This window comes from Staurois parvus, unplaced genomic scaffold, assembly GCF_062004578.1.
Source record: "Staurois parvus isolate SC_StPar_1 unplaced genomic scaffold, SC_StPar_1.0 ptg000232l, whole genome shotgun sequence".
NCBI lineage: Eukaryota > Metazoa > Chordata > Amphibia > Anura > Ranidae > Staurois > Staurois parvus.
Genome location: NW_028318028.1, coordinates 6,587,382 through 6,611,308, shown reverse-complemented (window position 1 = coordinate 6,611,308; position 23,927 = coordinate 6,587,382). Strand labels below are relative to the sequence as shown.

The following is a 23,927-nucleotide window of genomic DNA, read 5'->3' as shown; positions in this document are numbered from 1 at the left end:
CAATGATCCCAAGCATACCTCCAAGTCCACTAGAGCATGGTTGCAGAGGAAAGGCTGGAACATTTTGGAGTGGCCATCGCAGTCACCAGACTTAAATCCGATTGAGAACCTCTGGTGGGACTTAAAGAAAGCAGTTGCAGTGCGCAAGCCTAAGAATGTGACTGAACTGGAGGCCTTTGCCCATGAAGAATGGGCGAAGATACCCGTAGATCGCTGCAAGACACTTGTGTCAAGCTATGCTTCACGTTTAAAAGCTGTTATAACTGTAAAAGGATGCTGTACTAAGTACTAAGATTGAATGTCACTTGGGGGTTGAATAAAACTGATAATGCTGTGAGCACAGAAAAGACATTTGTGGTTATTTCATTATAACTGTTATGTTATATTTGTCTGACCTACAAGTGCCTCTTTAATGTAAATGTAAGCAAGATGACTGAATGATCAAAAGCAATGTCAAACTGGCCAAAACACTCAATTTCAGTGGGGGTTGAATAATTTTGGACACAACTGTATATATATCTCTGCCTAAGGGGGGGAAAAAAAAAAATAAAAAAAATAAAAAAAAAATATATATATATATATATATATATATATATATATATATATATATATATATATATAAAAATTTTTTTTTTTTTTTAATCCTAATTATAACTTTGGGACATGCCTGTACATCCATTTTTTTTCCTTTCAGAAAGCTAAACTTCAAGTCAATATAAAATGCACATATTGATGCAGCTCTGGAATTATTAATACATCATTAAATGTATATACTTTGTAATCAATGTTAGGGTTTGTCTTAGGACCAGCCTGGTAAAGTCTACTGTACAGCAAATTTCAGAGAGGGGAAGGAAAAAGCAGCACAAGGAGCCATTTGGGTGTGTTGTGGTGCAAGGAGCATGCTGATAGGAGGAGAGAACAGATCCGCTCATCAGTGTGCTGCTCCTCACTTTGCTGTCACAGGGTGGGGAAGAGACCTAATAGGTAACAGTTCAGTAAAAAATGTTCAGGCTCCTTCCCCAGATAGATGAGGCTCTGTAAGTTTTTTAGGATTGAATTGACTGGAATACAATCCCTTAGGCAGATAAAATATATATTTAATATGTATTTTAACTGTGTATTTAGTGGTTTGCCTGGAGTTCCCCTTAGTCTGGCCATACATGGGTCAGCATTAAACCAGCAGGTTGAAAGAAAAAAACTGACCCGATTTCCCCCATCCACACATTTTGAGGTTGGTGGGGGAATCCTCCCTGCTGAGTCTTGTATCCTGATAGTGGGGAGACTTCTCCACCATCAGAATACACTGATCTGTGCTGCAGTTTATTGCCTACAGTGCCGATTTGAGTGAAAAAATACAGACAGGGTGCTTGAAGAGAAGTCGCTCGGTAGATTGACTTCTTTTTAACCTCAGTGACCACACATGAATTAAATTTTGGCCAGTCCCTGCTGAACCGGCATAATTTTAGTCCTGTGGCTTGTCTTAATTAAATTCTGCTTAGTGTAGATGTACAATACTGTATTATTTCTCTGTGGCTGGTTGACTGATTGAAATTGGGTCTAATTTGATCAGAAGGTAAGTTATGCCTTATTGATTATTTGATCAGCTTAATCAGATCGCACATCAATCGGGTGAGCGTGAGCGACCACCATTAGAGAGTGAGTCTAGTACTTACTAATGTTCTACAAAGCCTCATGTTTGTTACCTTGATGCTTGTTGTAGGGGCTTTGGCCATAATTCAGAAGAATGGGCTTTTGCCTTGTTCTAGGAGGTGTTGTATGACTGTGGCCTATACAGCATGGCTTCTCATACTGGTGCCATTATCTAGAGTTTAATTTTACAAATTAAATGCATGTATATTTTACACAATATGTTCCAACTACCTTACAGTATGATCTGATGTATTCTTTGAAGCCTTTTTGTATAGTCAGATCTGAACTTGCACAGTAAGTTAACTGTAAGTAACTGTGTCTGTTTAGGTTGGGACAGTCCCTCTGGTGGGCCGCTCTGGATTGCTCGGCGACCTCCACAATAATGTGTTTTGTGGTGTTGCTTGTGGCAAAGGCAAAAATGCTGGAAGTACGTACTGTGTATCATTATCTGGAATTCTCTGTCAATTCAATGAAAAAAGAGTCCTAGACAAATGGCTGAAACTAAAGGTAAGATGGATGACTGATGAGAACCAGTTTGTATTTTCTGCCCTTGTTTATTGTACAGAAGTTGAGCTGTCTGGTCATGAGGGATAGTTAATAACATCTAATAATAACACGTCACAAGCACCACATATGTGCTGATATGGTCTCCTCAATCTTGGCTGTGTATTATATCCATCAGCCTTGATTGTGGGCCGAGGCCCATACATTGACACTGGTCCACCGCAATCTGCTATCCACGATTTTTAATTGTTTAGTTTTAATTGCAAAATTTTTCAAAACCAGCAGAGGACATAAGTGGAAACCATTGCAAACGCATTTTTAGTCAAATAACTGTTTATTCAAAAAGAAAGTATTCAGAGTATTACAAGATATCAAGTAACTTGCTATATCATAGAATCGTGTAGAACATTACAACATTATCCAACTAAAGAGTAAAGAGAATACAGACGTGGGATGCACTGTAAAACACAGGTGTACCCGTGAAGAGAGAAGAGAATACACCTGTTCATATCAGTAGTGGAATAGTAGCCACAATCATTAATAAGTGAGACACAGCAAAAACATAGGTAAAATACAAGAAAAACGAAATATCGCAAAATAAGAGAGAAAAGGGAAAGAAATGAGTGAGGGGGGGGGAAATAAATATGTAAATAAAATAAGAGAAATGGTAGAAAAATAAGGGAGGAGAAGAAACCCCAAGAGGAGAAGGACTTCTGTGAGAGTGCACAGGGACCCCTTAGGGAGGATCCAGCTCCCGGTCCCACTTCCGTGAAGCAAAAGCATTTTTAGATAGCTAGTCACATTCGACTGATGTTTTGTTACTTATTTAAGCAGCTTCTTTGGTTCTAATGAGTGTGAGAAACCATACCAAAGCATATTTCTACAGCAGCATGGGTAACTTGGTCAGCTCCATCCAACTGCCATAAAATGTGATGGTGTGATGGTATGTTCCTGACACTGGTTAGAACCAAAGAAATTGCTTGGATAAGCTGAGAAACTTCTTCAATGTTTAAAGTGCAGTTGAATGTAACTACTACTACTACTACTACTACTAGCCATACCTTGACCTGGATAAATAACCTTCACAGACACACATTTTATAATTGTCGCAGACCGGGACCGAACCTAACTACCACTGGTTTTGTTTGAGCAGCCGAAGGGACAGATGGTATTCTCCAAGAACCCCCCTTCATGGGGTTTGGCTGGGCTGCATCTAGTCCCCCAGTTCGCTTCTCCAGATACTGGCAGCAAGATGCAATGGGACCGCCAGTGAAAGAGGCTAGGTGACTTGTGAGGAAGCTGGTGAAGAGAGATGCTTGGATATGCCTGATTGTGAGGGCTTAGAGGAGTAGGGTTTGTCATATGGATTGTACCTGGAGTGGCTTTGCCAAGATGCAAAGACTTGGAGGAGTTGGGTTAAGCAAACTGAGTGTACCAGGAACCATGCCTTCAGGCAAGAGTGACTGGTAAAGCATACTCCGAATATTGCCTGCAGCCAGGAACAACGGGAAGGGTGTATCAGGAACAGTGGCAGCAGCCAGAGCAACAGATGGGGTGTATCAGGAACAGCAGCTAGGAGTGAAAGCGAGGGCAAACCTGGAGTAGTTGCTATGAACTGCATGGACTAAGAGGCTCGGAAACAGAAGAGGCACACAAGGGCAAGGCTTAAAAAACCGGCGTCAAGTGGACAAACCTAGCTTGGGCATCTGTCCACTTAGTGTACTGGCCCTTTGCGGATGCATCTGAGTGATGTGTTGTTACCTGAGCTGTGGCTGTCGGGGTAAAACCTAGAGGTGTGTGTCGCCACAAGTCCTAGCAGACACACTGCTGGAAGAGGGAAGGTAAGTATCTGCTACAATGATAAATTTCTAGTTAAATTGCTTGATTGCTCAAATATCCAAAAACACAGGCGGCAGATTGCTGTAGGGTGCTCAGTTGTGTTCCAGTCTTTTTTTCAGTGAACAATGTCTTTTGTTAAACTAAAAAATTCTTCCTGCGCCTAGTGAAACACCCTACTATAGGTTCTATCCTGCTGCTGTGCAATGTGATCAACACAAATTGTAAAAAATATATATAAGTGAACAGCGCAAACATAGACCTCTACATCAAATCAATATACAAAGTGCAAACATATATAAAAAATTAAATAAATAGTGAAGTCCATCAAAATTAATAAACATAAAATTCAAAAATAGTTTGTGCAAACAGAAATTTTCAAATTTTTCTTCTATTATAAAGAAACTTCCACCTTCCACCCGTGAAAACCAACATCAAATGCACTCACCAGATTAAGGTGAATGAAACGCCTTTTAGGAATTTATGGGATCCTAAACCCTCTTTGGTATCCACTCTATAGGAATCCTCACCTCCAGCATAGACTCCACCATCAACTCCACCATCCAACCAGGGAGAAAAAAACTCAGATAGTGTAATATTGCAAAACACCATTCATAAGTGAAATCAAGGATTAAGGCCACTCACATTATAATCACTTTAAAAAGGCATATTTATTAAGACCAGCTTCTTTCCAGATGAACAGTAGATGTAAGGCAACCTCTCACAGAATCTCACATCACAGCTCCAGGTTACAGCAGAAGCTCCACAGAGACCACACATATACAGATCCCAAAAGATGGCCGCTGGAACGCACCGCTCAGCGTGCGCTCCACTCACCGGAAGTGACGTCAGACGTACGGGGTAGTGACCGGAAATGCGTCAACGCGTTTCGCCCCTCCCATCGGGCGTTCTCAAGACGTTCATTTCCTGTCTCAAGCTCCCTTACATACCCAACAGGGACCCTCCCCTCCATTCCGATTGGTCAAAAACTCCTCCCCGAGATTATCAAAAGACTACTCCTCCTGTTTATGTGACGTGAGAGTCCTTTACAACTGAGGCATCTGTTTACACAATATACAATCCTTTTTAACACTGTTTACTTATCTCCCAGAAGCGACATGCATATTGGTACATGTCACCAGTGGGAAAAAACCAATACAATCTTAAACAATACCTATTATAACAAACATTCTTTAATAAATGAGCAATGAATATCACCATTAATAGATGGCAATATAATTGTAAATTAAATTAAAATAAAAATAAATATAAAATTAAAATTAAAATAAAAATAAAAATAATATAAAAATGAAAATTTTTATTTTTATTTTTATTTTCATTTTTATATTATTTTTATTTTAATTTTAATTTTATTTTTAGTTTTATATTTATTTTTATTTTAATTTAATTTACAATTATATTGCCATCTATTAATGGTGATATTCATTGCTCATTTATTAAAGAATGTTTGTTATAATAGGTATTGTTTAAGATTGTATTGGTTTTTTCCCACTGGTGACATGTACCAATATGCATGTCGCTTCTGGGAGATAAGTAAACAGTGTTAAAAAGGATTGTATATTGTGTAAACAGATGCCTCAGTTGTAAAGGACTCTCACGTCACATAAACAGGAGGAGTAGTCTTTTGATAATCTCGGGGAGGAGTTTTTGACCAATCGGAATGGAGGGGAGGGTCCCTGTTGGGTATGTAAGGGAGCTTGAGACAGGAAATGAACGTCTTGAGAACGCCCGATGGGAGGGGCGAAACGCGTTGACGCATTTCCGGTCACTACCCCGTACGTCTGACGTCACTTCCGGTGAGTGGAGCGCACGCTGAGCGGTGCGTTCCAGCGGCCATCTTTTGGGATCTGTATATGTGTGGTCTCTGTGGAGCTTCTGCTGTAACCTGGAGCTGTGATGTGAGATTCTGTGAGAGGTTGCCTTACATCTACTGTTCATCTGGAAAGAAGCTGGTCTTAATAAATATGCCTTTTTAAAGTGATTATAATGTGAGTGGCCTTAATCCTTGATTTCACTTATGAATGGTGTTTTGCAATATTACACTATCTGAGTTTTTTTCTCCCTGGTTGGATGGTGGAGTTGATGGTGGAGTCTATGCTGGAGGTGAGGATTCCTATAGAGTGGATACCAAAGAGGGTTTAGGATCCCATAAATTCCTAAAAGGCGTTTCATTCACCTTAATCTGGTGAGTGCATTTGATGTTGGTTTTCACGGGTGGAAGGTGGAAGTTTCTTTATAATAGAAGAAAAATTTGAAAATTTCTGTTTGCACAAACTATTTTTGAATTTTATGTTTATTAATTTTGATGGACTTCACTATTTATTTAATTTTTTATATATGTTTGCACTTTGTATATTGATTTGATGTAGAGGTCTATGTTTGCGCTGTTCACTTATATATAATGTATTTTGTTAAATGTTTGTCAACTCTATCCTCCTGCTCCTTTCAGGTGTCTGCCTCCTACTGCCTGAGTGTCACGGAGCAGCTTGTGTTCTGTGGCTGCGAGGAGGGCGTTGTCAGAATCTTTAGCGCTCACAATCTCCAGTATGTGACGGATTTACCAAGACCTCATCACCTGGGTGTGGACGTTGCTTTGGGGCTTGATTCGAGGTAATGCACGCTTTGATTGCTAATGTTTTACACTGCTCAAAGTGAATCTGCTGTCTACTTATGCTGGACATAGCTACACAATTTTGTGGAGGTTTTTTTTTTAACACCCCCCCCCCCCCATCCTCTGCAACACATTCTCCCCTTTATTTTATACTCCTGCCAATCCACTCAGCCTTGGAGAGTGAGATAATCAGCCTAGTGTAAGCTCTGAGTGAACCTAGCTTACATGTGGCTGGCCCCCACTACGTAACAGACTAGGCCATTCACCAAGCACCAGTGCTGTCATGTGAGAAGATTCACAGGCTCCTCCATACCCTAACATACTGCAAAGGATAAGTTCACCTTTCGTAACATGTTGCATGTTACACCCATATTCAGGGTGTAACCTGTTACGACCAGACCGGCCTCCGCTCCCCACTTTGACAGCAGGTGGGGGGATCTTCTCCCCCCTCGCTAGCTGTCAAATTTAAAAAAAAAAACGTGCCAGAGGGGCTCCGCCCACCCTTCCACGTCTCTCATTCACAGTCCTCTGTGAATGAGGGACTACAAGTTCCGACAGCCTTAGTGGCTGTCGGCTTGTAGTCCTCAATGAACTACCACGGCGGTATGAAGCTCCGTGGTGGTTCGTTAATTCTGCCTGTCAGTATACCTGCTCGCTTGTACATCCCATACGGGCAAGCAGATGTACTGATAGATCTGCAGGAGACCTGCATGGCACAAGTGATCTACTGAATGCTGGTGAATTTTTTTACAGGCTCCTGCAGACCAAAATAATAAATGCTTTTTCTTTTCTTTTTTACCTGCAAAAAAAATGTGCATTTTAATATTTTTTTACTAAAAGGTGAACTTCTCCTTTTTAAGGGCTCATGCATGCAGTACGTTTTTCCCAACTCTCCTAGAAGCCTTTTCTTCTGACAGCAGTTTTTTGGCAGAAAAAACACCTGCCGCTTGTAAAAGTATATGATGTTTTTAGGCACGTTAAGCGTTTGGGTTAATTTCATTGCCCAGAATAAATTTATTCTGGCCTTTGAAATGTAATCAACGCTCAAGTGCTGAACACGCCTAGCGTTAATGCGTGTTTTTAGATGTTTCAAGCATTTTTTTCTGTTAACTCTGCTGCTACTAGACATACTGGCAGTGGGGTTTTTTTCTTGCCTCTATACTCCTCTAAAAGCTTGTGCGCATGGACGCATAGGCTAACATGCAGGGGAGTTTAGAGGCAGGAAAAAAAACCTGCCAGACACCCCTAGAAGCTGCAGTCCAGTGTGCATGAGGTCTCTGGTAAAGCCAAACAATGAACCCCTTATTGTCACCATTTGGGTCTCTTAAACATGCCAAAATAAACATTTTGACCCCATCTGTTTTCTTAGAGCGCCACTCCAAGCAGCCATCCAATCCATTCTGGTAATTCACTACACTTGGGTCCTAGCATCTGTACTTCCCATCCATGCCTCGTATACCAAAGTTAGTTGAAAGATGCAGCCCATATACTGAAACAAGATGGAAAGAAGCCTCAGCCTAAGCTTCTCCCAGGCCATGCCTTACTGATGCATTTTGCCCCAACCACAGGGCGTAATCATAAAGGTCTATAACAGCCCTGTGGGTGAAGTGAAATGCGTCAGTGGGACATGGCCTAGGAGGAACCTAGGCTGAGACTGCTTACCCTCTTGTTTCAGCATATGGGCAGCTAGTATAAACACTTTGATATCTGTTTGACAAGTGCCAAAAATATCTGTTGATCCTACCAGAGATTTTGTCATCTGTGTGCCCTGCAGCACTCTTATCAGTTACTTTGTTCCCAGTCATCTCTGAGGACTGCATAACCCCTCCCCTCTGTTATAGAGAAGGGGTAGTCCTGTCTCAGGCTGAGAGTGCTGCTACTCCTGAGATATAGTATAGTGAGTAAACATTGTCCTCCAGGAATAGGAGATATGTTACTGGCAGGATCAGCAGATTAAAAAACAAACAAAAAGTCACTTCATCTAAGGACTGGTAAGATGCAATATATTATATTCTCTTCTTCTTAAGTTTATGTATTCTTTAACTGCAATTTTCAGTATATTATATTTCTTGCAGCTCTCTGTTCGTAAAGCAGACAGATTCCAGTTATGCGGACACTTGTGCCCTGGTATATGATGAGGGCAGTCAGTGGCTGTGCTGTGTGTACAACGACCACAGTATATACGTGTGGGATGTCAGCAACACTAGAAAGGTTGGAAAGGTGTACTCTGCTCTGTATCACAGCTCCTACGTCTGGAATATGGAGGCAAGTATTGTCTAATGCTGTTGGGCAATTGGTAACTCTTTAAAAGCTGGCTGTGTATGGTGACCTCTGGATCTGAGATTAAGCTTGAGTCTGTTTTGTGTCATTAAGGTGTATCCTGACATTGGAAAGAAAACACATTTAAGCCAAGGCTCATTTTTTACCTGTTCCTCTGACAACACCATCCGACTGTGGAACTTGGAGAGGAGCTTGTACCCGTCTCAAAAGAGGAACATCTATAGTAATGTAATGAGACTTTTAGTAAATGCCTATTTAACAATGTGTTTGGCAGAATTTTGACATAATTATATTTTTTTTGTTTTAAGGAATTACAAAAAGTGATATATGTCGAAGACAATATTCAGTATTTGAAGGATATCTCTGCCACAAATGAAAAGTCTGAGCCCAAAGACTCAAAAAGTGGAATTCGTGTCCTGAAAGTCCGCCATGATGGGCTTCAGCTGGCATCTGGAGACAGAATGGGAAATATAAGGTCTGTTTAAAGGCCTGCTACCATAAATGTTGTGTTCTTAAAATGAAATGAATCTCTCTCTCTCCTCCTCTCCTCTCCTCCTCTCTCCTCTCCTCCTCTCTCCTCTCCTCCTCTCTCCTCCCCTCCTCTCTCCTCCTCTCTCCTCCCCTCCTCTCTCCTCCTCTCTCCTCCTCTCTCCTCCCCTCCTCTCTCCTCCTCTCTCCTCTCCTCTCTCCTCCTCTCCTCCTCTCTCCCCTCTCCTCCTCCCTCTCTCTCTTCTCTCTTCCTCTCCCTCTCTCTTCCTCTCCCTCTCTCTTCCTCTCCCTCTCTCTTCCTCTCCCTCTCTCTTCCTCTCTCTCTCTCCTCTCTTCCTCTCTCTCTCTCTCCTCTCTTCCTCTCTCTCTCTCTCCTCTCTTCCTCTCTCTCTCTCTCCTCTCTTCCTCTCTCTCTCTCTCCTCTCTTCCTCTCTCTCTCTCTCCTCTCTCCTCTCTTCCTCTCTCCTCTCTTCCTCTCTTCCTCTCTCTCTCTCTCCTCTCTTCCTCTCTTCTCTCTTCCTCTCTCTCTCTCTTCTCTCTTCCTCTCTCTCTCTCTTCTCTCTTCCTCTCTCTCTCTCTTCTCTCTTCCTCTCTCTCTCTCTTCTCTCTTCCTCTCTCTCTCTCTTCTCTCTCTCTCTTCTCTCTTCCTCTCTCTCTCTTCCTCTCTCTCTCTTCCTCTCTCTCTCTTCCTCTCTCTCTCTTCTCCTCTCTTCCTCTCCCTCTCTCTCCCCTCTTTCTATCTATAGAATATATATATATATATAAAACAAAATTAAAGGAACACTTCTTAATCAGAGTATGGCATTAAGTCAATTTAAACTCCTGGGATATTGATCTGGACAGTTAAATAGCAGAGGGAGTTGTAAATTAGTTTCAGCTACTTTGGTGTTAGTGACATTAACATGTGCACTAGATGAGCAACAATGAGGCAACCCCCAAAACAGCAAAATAATTCCATTTCAGAATTTGCTGTTAGAGGTCTTATAATGTGTACATGTGACTTGTTTTTTTGGAATTTTTTGTTTCCTGATACTGTATTGCTGGATAGTAACAGGCTGGTGTGGTCTAAAGAATTACATTTCTGAAATCCACTTAGGATATATGATCTGCAGAACTTTGAGGAGTTGCTGACAATTGAGGCCCATGATGGAGAGGTTCTGTGTCTGGAATACTCCAGTCCTTTGGCTGGTAGGTGTGACAAGGGTTGTCCCATCATTGTATACAACTGGTGTTTTTGAATTTTTATTCTATGTAACCTTAAATTGCGATGCGGATTTCCTCCCTCCCTGCAGGTGTGACTCTGTTGGCATCGGCCAGCAGAGATCGTCTGATTCATGTTCTCTGTGTGGAGCGCAGTTACAGTTTGCTGCAGACGCTGGATGACCATTCTTCATCCATAACAGCGGTGAAGTTTGCAGGTGTGTTATGTTCTATAGTTGACCTCATTATTGACATAGATTTTTTTTTTCCAGTACTTGTGCAATAAAATGATAAAATAAAGCAGAAGTTTACTTAACATATGACTAAAGGCAAAGCTTTTTTTTTTATATGGATAGATTAGAGATATATTAGAACCCCTGTCAGTTTTTATTGCTGTCTGTGCCCTCGTTAGGGAGATTCCCCCTCTCTATTTGTCCTGTTTACTATTCACATTAAAGGTAAAAGTAAAGACAATCCCAAATTTTGGGTTGTCCCCAGAAAAGTAATAGATGGGAAATCTTCCAATGGGGAAACTAGTTCTGGTGATCTGGGGGGCCCCAAAAAAGTCCCCTAATTTGCAGGGATTTCCTCTCACTTCCTGTTTGGCTATGGAACAGGAGGTGAAGGGAAATCTCTGAAATGGGACAGATAGTGAAAAATAATGTGAGAGGGATTATATTCCTCCCTTACTGTACCCAAAATGGGGAAAAAAAGGTTTTGCCTATAGTTTTACTTTTAACTTTTTATTTACTTTTTTACTGTGTAGCATCAGGAACATAATATACCAGTCATGAAGTGTGTCCCGTGTCGACCTGTAGAAATCTTTTCTTTATTGCTGCCGGGTCCTCCCCACGGTGCTGATATTCTGTTTTTGTTGTTTGGGTTACATAAGCCATTGTGATTATAAAAGGGTTACTCTTTGCCTTCCCCTTCTGCCCTACTCCTCATTCATACAATTCATAGTATTCTTTCCCAGAATGCAAACCATTCTGTAAATGGAGGATGGCCAGATGAATGATTTGATTTGCCTCCTCCAACCAGAGAACACTTTTCATTCTGGTAAAAGGATACAATGAATTGTATGAATGGAAGAGGAGGGTGGAACAAGCAGGTGAGCAGTGCAACGTTTTATTTCACAAGCACACCATGGATCATCCGATGTCATCTAAAATTTTTAGTGCAGAAAGATCACATCACAAAGGACCAAGAGCAATGTTTCAGAGCCTTGCAGGACCCCTTCATCAGGCATGTTTTGGAGCTGCGTAGGACCCCTTTTATTGCAGAAAGATCACATCACAAAGGACCAAGTGCAATGTTTTGGAGCCTTGCAGGACCCCTTCATCAGGCATATGATTAAGGGGTCCTGCGTATCTCTGAAACATTGTACTTGGTCTTTTGTAATGTGACCTTTTTGCCTTCATAGTGGTCCTGCATGACTCCAAAACGTTGCACTAGGTCCTTTTGTGATGTGATCTTTATGCAATATGTTTTGGACGACATCTATTGATCCATGGTGTGCTGCCAAATATGTGCATTGATCTGCGTTGAGCCCAGTTTTCAGCTGGTAATTGCTGCAGCACCCGCTACTAAAGAGCCCCTATCCAGGAATGTGTGCGAGGGGGCTATGACATTTATCTTCCTTTCACAAAGGACAGAGAGACACTATTTCTGGATGAATACAGTTAACCTCTACAAATGGAAAGGCTTCTTCGCAGTAAAAGCTGTGAAAATGTTGAAACGTCTTCCATAAGAACTAGTTCTTGCCAGATCGGTAGATTTAAAAAAAAATATCTGGATGCATTCCTAAATATACAAAATATACCTGATACTAACATTTCGGGGTAATGGCGCCAAAGATTTTCTATCCAGGGAATATCTGATTGCCTTCTATGGCATCAGAAAGGAATGTTTTTTTCCCCCACTGTAGCAAATTGGATCATGTTTTACATAGGGGCTTTTTTCCTTCCTCTGGATCATCGGAGTGTAGGATTCTGCATATGGAGTTTTTCTATTTATTATAGGTTAGTCATGTCCCTGGTGCTGCATATCAAAGAACCAAAATAGGACCCTGTTCATCTCCTTTGCATGTTCCCAGCTCTTCACCTCCATGATTTGCAGTGTTTCCAGTTGGTTGTGAAACTAGTACACCCCTTCTATTTTAAAACTGCATAGATAAATCATGTATACCATAAGAGCCCCTGTACTGTACAGTGCGTGTGCTTGATGAGAAATATTCAATTAATCCTAATGAGCTATTTATTATGAAACCACAACATATTAAAGCGGAGTTCTACCTTAAAATAAATAAATAAATAAATAAATAGAAGTCAGCAGCTACAAAAACTGTAGCTGCTGACTTTTACAATACAGCCACTTACCTGTCCCTCGGTCCAGCGGTGTCCTCATCACTGCTGGTTTCCCCGCCATCTTCTCTCCCTGGCGCTGGCATCTTCAGTGTGGGCACCCGGCTGTGACAGTTTGCGGCTACACAGCTGGGTGCCCACTGCACATGCGCGAGAAGCGCTGAGCTTTGTGAATGGCCCCGTAGTCTTCTGGGATCTGTCACGTGTCCCAGAAGACTACGGGGAGGGAGGACAACGTCTGCTTCCGATCGCCTAGGCGATCACAGCGGGAGTGGGTACCTTTCAAATTCAGGTACCCGCTCCCCAAAGGTGCCAATCCTTAATGGTGAGCGGGGGACAAAGGCTTAAAGCAGAACTTCCCCTTTTGGGGTGGAGCTCCGCTTTAATACATAGCACTACAACACATTACAAAGTGTATGATGCAGTAACTTGTGTTGCATTACAGGAACTTGAAGGTGTGAACCTGGACTAAAACTTTTATCAAAGAACATACTTTAGTTCTGAACATTTTAAAGATGAATTCCAGGTATAGATATTGTATACATATTTACATTGGTTCCACTTTGACCAATGTAACTATGCATATGACATACGTGGCCAATGTCCCTAGAAGCTGGAAATCATTGATGTAGACATCGCTACTCCAATTATCTTCACTTGCTTCTGGCTCCCATGTTAAGCAGCTGGCCTGCTGCATTCTGAACATAAGGGGTTGGTCATTTGTCATGGACACCATTTTAGAGAAAGCTTTGCATTTTCTGAATGAATGCAAAGCGTTCTCTGATTGGATGAGGTGGAGAGAGACGGGTTGGAGATGTCACACTCTCTATCTTGTCCAGACAGAAAACACGGCCAGCCTCCTCAGTTCAGAATGCAGCAGGGCAGACACTTGGCATGGGACCCAGAAGAAAGTAGAGATTACTGGAGTAGCCGTGTCCACTTCAGTGATTACCAGATTCCAGGGGCAACGGCTACGGCTAGGTATGGCATAAATGCAGTTATATTGGTCCAGTTGGACTAATGTAACTCTGTATAAAATATCCATACCTGGAATTCATCTTTTAAAGATGGAGTTTACCTTTGGAACATGTTCAACTGTATTTAAGGGTGGAACATATAACCTGTTCCAGCTTCTGCCTCCTCTCCACTGATTCCCTCCCCACCCCCCCACCCCCCCTCCTGTAAAAGCGTGCAGGAGATCCTATCCCTGCACCCACTGTCACAATTTAAAAACCGTGGGGCTCTGTCCACATGGCCGCGTCATTTGTTCAGAGTTCTGTGAATGATTGAACTACAGGTACTGTTGGGCACTGCGTCCGACAACTTGTAGTTCTCAATGAATTGCAAGGACACTGCTGAGCGTTTCTTTGTGGCCTGCAGTAACTGCCTGCCTGCATTGGCGGTACAGGCAGACAGTGTACTGAGAGTCTGCAGGATCCTGGCATTGCACCTGCAGATCATGGATGCAATGCTTTACGGGCACCATTGTAAAAATAAAAAAAAAACAATAAATGCATATTTGAATCTTTTATTTAAAAAAAAGAAAAGAAAAAAGTGAACTTGTCCTTTAAAGAATGTGTATTTAGAAAAGCCCAAAAGCTAAATCTCAGCATGCACCACTAGAGGGAGTAAAAAGTCATATTGAATTATTAACTCCTATAGCAACTGTGCAACACAAATCACTGATTCTTTCTTAAAGCGGAGCTCCACCTAATGTTTTGAAGTTGTTCCCCCATGTTGCTGATCAGTGTCAGTAATGTTTTTGGAATGGTTTTTTTTTTTTTTTTTTTTTTTTTTTCCAAAGCATATTACCTTTTTTTTTGTCCATTAAACAGTTCCACTTCTGTACCTTGCCATGGCGAGATACGTCATATCTGGCTGCTTATTGGCTCCTGGGATTGATGACACTTAATGGCCAGCCTCTGCTTTTTAGCATCATGGTATTTCCAAACCGGAAATGACCGGATGCCAGGTGGAGATAAGGCTGGAACTCCGCTTTTAAGCTGTATTATCCTCGTGGTAAATGAGAATTTGTTTTGTGCTGCAGATCTTGCTAATTGGGTTTTCTTTGACCAAACTGTATCAGTACATAACCTCAGTGTTTAGATGTGCTAATGGTTACACTGACATTTCATTTTGCACATGTTTGCCATGCTAGCTTAGTCCTTATACCGTAGTTTCCAGGCATTCTTCCATTCTGTGAAGTCAGTGCGTTCCCAGGTTCATGCCCCACTCTGTGTCTTTTGGGAACAGTAGTCTTTCCCTCGCATAAATTATGTCAAGAAGTCTGCTTTCTGTTTGTACAACAACTCTCATACATACCACCGAATGTGAATGGGGCCTTATCCATTTTGCATCCACCATGCCTTATACACTAAATATTGGTCTCTGGCTCTTTCTTTAAGGCAATGCAGAAGAGATGCACATGATCAGTTGTGGAGCAGATAAGAGCATTTATTTCCGTCCAGCCCAAGTGGTAAGAAATGACATTGTAATCTCTTCCTAATTAGTTGGTTCTCCATTTTGTGGTGTTTGAGATTCTGAGCACCTTAAAGCTGAAGATTAGGTATGGATATTTTTGCATAGTTATAATATCCAAGCGTGGAGCAGTGTACATATGTATGTGCCATACCTATGGGATCTCCATGAAAGCCGGAAATTACTGCAGTAAGCACTGCTGCTACAGTGATGGCTGCTAGCTCCCTGGTCCTGTGCCAAGCATCTCCCCTGCCCCTTTACCCCTTCCTGCCTCCGTCTCCCATCCCTTTAAGTAGATCTAAATGCTGGGTGGCTGAGGTGGGCATTCCGATCATGTGACCGCTGCGATTGGCAAGGGAAAATGTCACCAGCACACCGAGGATCACTAATATAGGTCCAAAAGTTTTAATGAACGATCATATAGTTATAGCAAGGCCTTGCTGTAACTATGATTGTTCATTAAAACTTTTGGACCCATATTGGTTTTCCTCAGTGTGCTGGTGACATTCTCCCTTGCTGACTCTGTTCAGTTCCAGCAGACGGTTGCTGCAGCACCCACTTATACACACCGTCATTTTTAACGCAGGAACGTGTGAGTTTGGATTGTACACTCGCTGTGATTGGCAGTCTAAGCGGTCACATGATCAGAATGCTCCCGATTGCAAGTATGCATAAGGAGCTTTCCGGTATCCTTTCGTCACTGTGCTGGGAGGTTTCTCTATTTATAACATTTTATGAGTGGAGGATCAAATTCGTTCATAGGCTCACTGGTGACTACGCCACTTTAAACACTTGCCCTCCTGAGGATTTAACCCCCTTCCTGACCAGGCCATTTTTTGAATTACGGTGCTGCGTTACTTTAACTGACAATTGTGCGGTCATGCAACGCTGCATCCAAATGAAATTTGCGGCCTTTTTTCTTTCCCACAAATTGAACTTTCTTTCGGTGGTATTTGATCACCTGTGTGTGTGTTTTTGTTTTTTTTTTTTTTTTTTTTTTTTGCCCTATAAAAAAGGCCAACAATTTTGAGAAAAAAACAACATTTTTGACTTTTTGCTATTACACATGTCCAATAAAAAATCTAATTTTGTAATAAATTTAGGGCAAAATGTATTCTGCTACATGTCTGTGCTAAAGAAAAATAAAAATCCCAATACGTGTAAATGAATTGGTTTACGTGAAAATGATAGCGTTTACAAATGGCGGCATATATACTTGAATTTTTTTGTTTTTAAATTTAATGGCGGCGATCAGCGGCAGTGATCAGGAACTTATAGCGGGACTGCGGCGGGCATTCTGAGACTGGGGGAAACTGTCTTGGTGTCACGAACACCAATACAGTGATCAGTGCTAATAAAAAGCACTGACACTGTGCGAATGGCACTGGGCAGGAAGGGGTTAACATGTGGGGCGATCAAAGGTTTAACTGTGTGCTGTTGCACATTATGTGCTGTGTGTTTTCAACTGTAAGCCCTCTGGTTTGTATGGCTCTGCTATGCAGAGCCATACAAAGCAGTGTGCAGGAGCTCACAGGGAAGAGAACTGTATTGTTTACATACAGTTCTCTCCCCCGTCGGTAATACTTGGTGATGAACGGTTGCCGCGAGTAATCACCGCGGATGCCCTCTACCCAGAACTGCAAAATCACGAATATATACGTGATTTTGCACACCCGTGCCGCCCTGTAGCAGTATTTCTGCTATAGGGCGGGCTTGAAGTGGTTAAAATCCTGTCCCTACAGGATGGAGGTTTTTTTTCACGATTTCTGTTATGTTTAGCTCCCGGACGGGATTCATTTCCTGCGTTTACATCATGCTGTGGAGAAAACAACATTGTATGACTTGGATATTGATGCCACCCAGAAGATAGCAGCTGTCGCATGTCAGGATAAAACTGTAAGGTAAGTGAACACAATGGGGTTGATTTACAAAAACTGGAGAGTACAAAATTTGGTGCAGCTCTGTAACCAATCAGTTTCCAGGCTGTTTTTTTTTTTTTTCTTCAAAGCTTAATTGAAAAAGCTGAGGTTATAAGCTGATTGGCTGAAAGCATCACAGCACCCTGCCTCAGTACTTCTCCCCTTCAGCATTGATGAATGCAGTGGGCTGGCTCTTGGGAGGAGATTTGCAGGTATCAAAATGCCATGACGGGTGGATGTCAGTCTGTTGGAGTGAATGTTCCTAGGCAGATTGCATGCAGAGACCACACTAGGGCATGTCCACATGTGATACTGAACATCTATGATTGAAAGAACTAAAATCTAAAGAAGGAAAGGATGGGTCAAGAACAATTAAAGTAGCACCAAAGGTGCTCTGCACAATGATTTTGGACAGAGCAGCCCCGATCCTCCTCCTCTCTGGTCCCCCTTCGGTGCTCCTGGCTCCTCCCCCCTGGTAAGTTCCCCCATATCAAGCCGCTTGTTATGGGGCTACTCATGCTTGCCCTCTCCCAAGCCCAGCTTTGTGTGTCCAAAAGACACAGAGCGGGCTCAGACCCTCCCTCTGCTCCCTCCTCACTGGCTTTGTTTTGACAGCAGTGGGAGCCAATGGCTCCTAGTGTTGTCTCTGGACCAGTGAGGAGGGAGAGAGCTGGAAGAGCAGCTGCTCTTGTGTATATCGCTGGATTGAGATCGGGCTCAGGTAAGTATAAGGGGGGAATACAAGTGAAATGATATAAGTGAGTGCTTTTCAAATAAAGCAGCTAGGCACACAGGATAACCAATACCAATCCTCACAAAGACATATGTAAAAAAGTGCAGCGCTAAAATAAAAACAAAAATGGTAAATAAATTACTAAAATAAAATAATAATAGTCCCAATGGAGGTAACATAAAGTGAGAAATGCACATTAACCAGATGTGCACATTATATGTGCAGTGTAGATATCCTACAGTTCAGCAAGTGGTCATCTGGGTGGTAAAGATAGTTAGATTCCCTCAGGCAAAATGGATCCACGGATGGCACATAGATGGTTAAAAAGTTCCCTTTAAGGGTAAAGCCAGGCACAGCTCCATCAAAGGGTAAGCCTCCTTCACTGGGTAGAGCGGGTTAAGGTGTCTAAAAAAGAGATGCTCCCCGCAAGGGGTCAAGAAAAGAAGGTGCCCATAGTGATGTATTGACTGATAAACAGCATTTATTAAAAGCATGTGACAGTAGCAGAGGATGCATCCAATAAAAATTGCTGTGTACAAAGGACTAACCGTCCTGAAAGGAATAATGTCCGCCAGAGCTCCACGATGCTTCGACAGCGTGACGTCATGGCGTACGTAGGCTCCTCCTTACGCGTTACGTGCCAAGCACATCCTCAGAGAAAGAACCAATAGGCCCCATGACCTGTAGGTAGAGATTAAATAGTACGGAGCTGTAGCTCATGTCCCTGCAGGGCACACTGCAGCTTAACATTTTTGCAGATTTATGGCAGAGCTTATGCATGAACCTAAATGGTTTTTATTGGTTAACCTCCCTGGCGGTATTCCCGAGTGTAGCTCGGGGTAAAGTTTCAGTACCAGAAACGGTAACCCCGAGCTACACTCGGGAATAGAATACCATGCGGCGCTGCTTCGGGACCTGTTCTTCACTTACCTTGTCCTGCGCTCCCGCGATGTCCCTCCTGCAGTGCCCCCTGTAATATCCTCTGGCGGATGCCGGCATCTGTCATCTGGGTTCCGTCCCCTGCGACGTCGGGACGTACAGAGGACGGAAATGGCCGAAAATTTGAAAGCTGTAAAAGTGACATTCACTAAATACACTAAAATCACATAGTATAACATTACTGTATCAAACCATTTCACATACATTTTGTCCCGAGTGCTTTGTCCTGTTCCCTGCCTGCATTTTTACTGTTCTTTCTGCCTGGAAACTGAGAAACATCCATGGCGTCCTAAAAGCGTCCCTTTTAGGTGTGTGTTTGTCCCGAGTATGTTTAAAATTTGAATCCACTTTCTCTTGACTCTCTTCTGGAAGTCTGTTCTGAGCATCCTCTACTCTTTCAGTAAAATAATACTTTTTTTTTTTTTTTTTTTTTTTAAGATTCGTTTTGAACTTAACTTCTTCTAGTTTGTGTTCATGTTCCTGTGTTCTTGATCTTGGTGTCATATTGAAAGCACTTCCCTTCAGAACCCTATTCAACCTTTATAAAGGGGTTGTAAACCCTTACATTTACTAGTGACTGGCCTCCAGTGATACATAGAGATGAAACAAATCCTCCTACATAAGTTGTATCTGTCTATATGCAGTATTCTTTTCTCTACATCCATTCTAATTACAGAATTTTGTAAAGCTTGTCTGATCTTTTAGCACACAGGGAGTGGAGATCTGAAATGACATACTGCAGTGCTCAGTGAGGAGAGCTTTGAGAGCTGATTGGAGGGTAGGGACACACCTTCCTTCACACAGCAACAGAGCTGAGGCTGTCAATCATAGTGTGTGTGCTTGAGATCTGTCCTTTTGTCACCTTTTTTTCTCTTGGTGTCAGAAAACCCTGTCAGAAGTGATTCATGCAGATTTTAGGATTGGAGCAGCAGACAGAAATGACACTAAGGAGCTCTGGATTGAGACAAGCACACACTATAAAGAAATGTGCTTTGGTCATATTTCATGTCTGAGGTTTACAACCACTTTAATATATTTAAAGGTTTCAGTCATGTCTTACCTTTCCTGTCTTTCCTCCAGACTGTACATATTAAGGTCCTGAATTCTCTCCTGATATGTTTTATTCCTCAGACCTTTCTTCCATTTTTGTTGCCCATATACATATAAAGGAGTTGCGATTTCTACTGCAATCCCAATACTCTAGTGTGCAGTGTCCCTCAGTGAATGTCAGCAGAATGCTTGCTTAACCACTTGCCAACCGTGCTATAGCCGATTGATGGCTACAGCATGGTTGTTCAGTTCTGGGAGGGCGTCGTATGACGTCCTCGCAGAAAGTGCCCTCCCAGCATTCTCTGTGATCGCTGTGTCCTACGGACAGCTGATCACATGATGTGATAAAAGGCCAATCACAGCTGTCTTACCATGTGATCAGCTTTGTCCAATGACACGGTAAATGCAGTTGCCGGTTATTGGCTGCACTTTCCTCACGCTGTCACAGCGTGAGGAAAGTACTGCCGATAACCTGCAATTGTCAGAGGATGGATCGGCACTGATCATCAGGGCCCTGATGATCAGTACCCACCAGTGCCACCCAGCTGTGCCCAGCAGTGCCACACACCTGTGCCCACATCAGTGCTGCCCAGCAGTGCCCCCCATCAGTGCTGCCCAGCACTCCCACCCACAAGTGCCACCCACCTGTGCCAAGCAATGCCACCCACCTGCGCCTATCGATGCCTAGTAGCGCCTCCCACCTGTGCCCCCCATCAGTGCTGCCCAGCAGTGCCGTCAGTGCCCATCAGTGCCGCCTATCAGTGTTGCCTATCTGTGCCACCTCATCAGTGCCCATCAGTACAGCCTCATCAACACACTTCAGCGAAGGAGAAAAATTACCTGTTTCCAAAACTGTATAATAGAAACAAAAACTTTTTTTTAAATATTTTTTGCTCTTGTTTTTGTTTATAGCTCAAAAAATAAAATACCCAGCGGCACGCAAACTACCACCAAAAGAAAGCTCTATTTGTGTGAAAAAAAATATAAAAATGTCATATAGATACAGTGTTGCATGACTGCGCAATTGTCATTCAAAGTGCAACAGTGTTGAAAGCTGAAAATTGGCCTGGGCAGGAAGGGGGTATAAGTGCGTGGTAGGCAAGTGGTTAAGCCCAGTTGGTTCTAGTTTGGATGGACTGTAGTACTGATTGGTAGAGAATGGGGCATATTGTACATTACACATTTTATTCTGTACATTTATAGGTTCTATAATGTTCTAAGTGGTAAACAAGAGAAGACTCTCAAAAGTTCTCAGAGTGCAGGAGCCTTATTAAAGGTAAGCAGGAAATTTGAGTGCATCTACCATCTAGGACCAACTCTTACAAGCAGCATTTGTGGTACAAATGTACATCTCGGAGAGGATTGGCTATCAAGGTTGTTGGCTGCGGTTGTGTCTGCTCCTGGACAGCCCGGAAATGCAAAGCCATGTAATAATCACGTTATGTATATAGCTGCCTTATTGTCCAAAATGTAAGGTGCCAGACACCACCCAGCTCATGTTAGAACATGAGTATTCATTCTTGCTTTGTAATAACTGTGCAAGCTTACTTATGAAAGATTTATACTGGCACCTTTATTTAGCCATACTTCTATTTAAGTAGAAGACTGGGGCCAAGAGGACCCCCTAGGATCTGAGACCTATCCACTGCCTGACCTTATACTAATGATAATGTAAATGCTGCAAAAATGACGTGAAGTTTTGTTTGAACACACTATGGAGGCAGGAGACAGGAGGAGGTCCTATATTTGATGGGGCAGCATCGCAACTGTCAGACCAAAAGGAGAGATTCTCTACTGTCTACTGGCTCTTGACTGACTTTTGCAGTGCTCTCCAATTAGAGGTCCTCCACTACTGATCACCACAGTAACTCTTTTGCCCTCTCTCTCTCAACACACGCCTTCTATAGGTTCACTAATTTGTATAACATACACTTTTTTTCTTTTTTTTTTTTTTTACATTTCTTCTGTTGCTTCCTGGTTTTTGGCCTAGGCCAAAATTTATTTATTTATTAAAAGTACTTCTAGAGCGCCATCAATTTAACGCTTTACATATATATTGTACATTCACATCAGTCCCTAACCATCAAGGAGCGTATAATCTAAGGTCCCTAACTCACATTCATACATACACATACTAAGGCCAATTTAGACAGGAGCCAATTAACCTACCAGCATGTCTTTGGAGTGTGGGAGGAAACCGGGGTACCCTGAGGAAACCCACGCAGGCACAGGGAAAATATGCAAACTCCAGGCAGGTGGTGCCATGGTTGGGATTCGAACCAACAACCATAGTACTGCCAGTCGGAGGTGCTAACCATTTACTCACTGTGCTGCCTTGATGATGTCATAAATCCCAGAAGTCTTCATGGGCATTTTTTTTTTGTTTGGCTGTAGAAGGGACTTTCTTAGGTCAGCACACCCTCCTGCCTGCATGCCTTAGCTAGGGGAAGATAGATTCTAGGAAGCAAATTCTACATGAATCATCTGCCCTTACTCAAGGTGGATGTGGCTAGAAATGCTAGGGGTGTTTTTCAAAGTGGTTTGTCTACAAAATAAAGCATGGAGACATGAATTAATGGGGGAGTTTGCTTTGAAAACTAAAAATGAATTAAATGGCATTTTCTGTTTTTGGTGCTCTGATACAGTTTAGAAGTAATCTGCTGCCATTTCTGTATCAGTACTGATTGTTGTTCCTCCAACTACAGGTACAGATGGATCCCTCTGGAAGATTCTTTGCAACAAGCTGTTCCAATAAAACCATATCTCTGTTTGACCTGCAAACTGGGGAGTGTGTAGCCGTGATGTATGGACACTCTGGTCAGTCTCCTATCTGTTACTTGGATGTATTTGGGTAGTGGAGTGGATGTTTTTTTTATCCTCATTATCATGCCATTCTTGGGGCACCTATTAGAGATGAGCAAACCAACTTTGTTTCCCCATAATTTAGTTTAAATATTGATTCATCTTGTATATTCATTATGTCTGTTGCTGACTGTGAAATGTTCCAGTGGCCATACAAAGACTTTTATAAGCAACCATGACATCACTGGTTGCCAGTGCCTGCCGCAATTGTTGCTGGTTGGTGTTTCCTATTTAGTGCATTGAGGGGATAGATTCCTACTTTGCCAAAGAGAAATGTCTATCATTGGTTGCAAGAGTCTCCCATAAAACATGTGGACTCCCGAGCAAAGCGGGTTACCGCACCTCAAGTATCGTGTGGGGAGTACAGTGGCTACAGACGCAAATGAAAAGAATATTTTTATTGACATTAAAACCTGGCCTGTGTAGCACTTGTAGATGATATAGAGGCGTGTGTGTGTATGGATGTATGCGTGTGTGTGTGTTTTCTTGTTCAAACAATTTTATTAACAATAAACCGGGATGACACAAACAAGGAGACATTGTTAATATAAACTAGGCATTAATGTGACAGTAGGATACAATAAAATGAATGAGGGTCAAGGCATTAACGCCTATACATTTCTAACGGAAACAGGTAAAGAGAAATCAATGACAGATCACAAGATGGTATCAGTCAATCATGGTAATGTCTCCCAAGTGCATTAAAGAAATAGGGGGAATTCTGGAGGGGGTCAGACAAGGGCGGAAGGGGGGGGGGAGGGGAAGAAGAAGAACAACCATGACTCCATGAACATTCATCAAATTCACAACAGCCTCTACGCTCGAGGGGTTATGGACCATATCCTTGGTGTACAGTACTGAACTCAAGGGAGAAGCAGTGATTCGTCAAAGTTAGACGGAAGGAAATGCTCTACCCAAGGGCTCCATATGCGCAGGAATTTAGGAATCGTGTCAAGAACTGTGGCTTCCACCTTTGCGTGTATCATGGCTTG

The 23,927-nt window shown here is 42.4% G+C and overlaps 1 protein-coding gene across 1 annotated transcript in view; it reads left to right on the top strand.

Annotated features, from left to right (window-relative positions):
• WDR62 (WD repeat domain 62) overlaps positions 1-23,927 on the top strand; it is a 75,287-nt gene that overhangs the window by 18,497 nt on the left and 32,863 nt on the right. Inside the window, exons 7-17 of the mRNA XM_089679825.1 lie at positions 1,978-2,157; positions 6,461-6,621; positions 8,698-8,887; positions 8,996-9,130; positions 9,211-9,377; positions 10,488-10,579; positions 10,684-10,809; positions 15,360-15,430; positions 17,212-17,333; positions 21,277-21,349; positions 22,779-22,890. Coding sequence (XP_089535951.1) covers positions 1,978-2,157; positions 6,461-6,621; positions 8,698-8,887; positions 8,996-9,130; positions 9,211-9,377; positions 10,488-10,579; positions 10,684-10,809; positions 15,360-15,430; positions 17,212-17,333; positions 21,277-21,349; positions 22,779-22,890 — 1,429 coding nt within the window. The remainder of the gene's footprint in view (positions 1-1,977; positions 2,158-6,460; positions 6,622-8,697; positions 8,888-8,995; positions 9,131-9,210; positions 9,378-10,487; positions 10,580-10,683; positions 10,810-15,359; positions 15,431-17,211; positions 17,334-21,276; positions 21,350-22,778; positions 22,891-23,927) is intronic.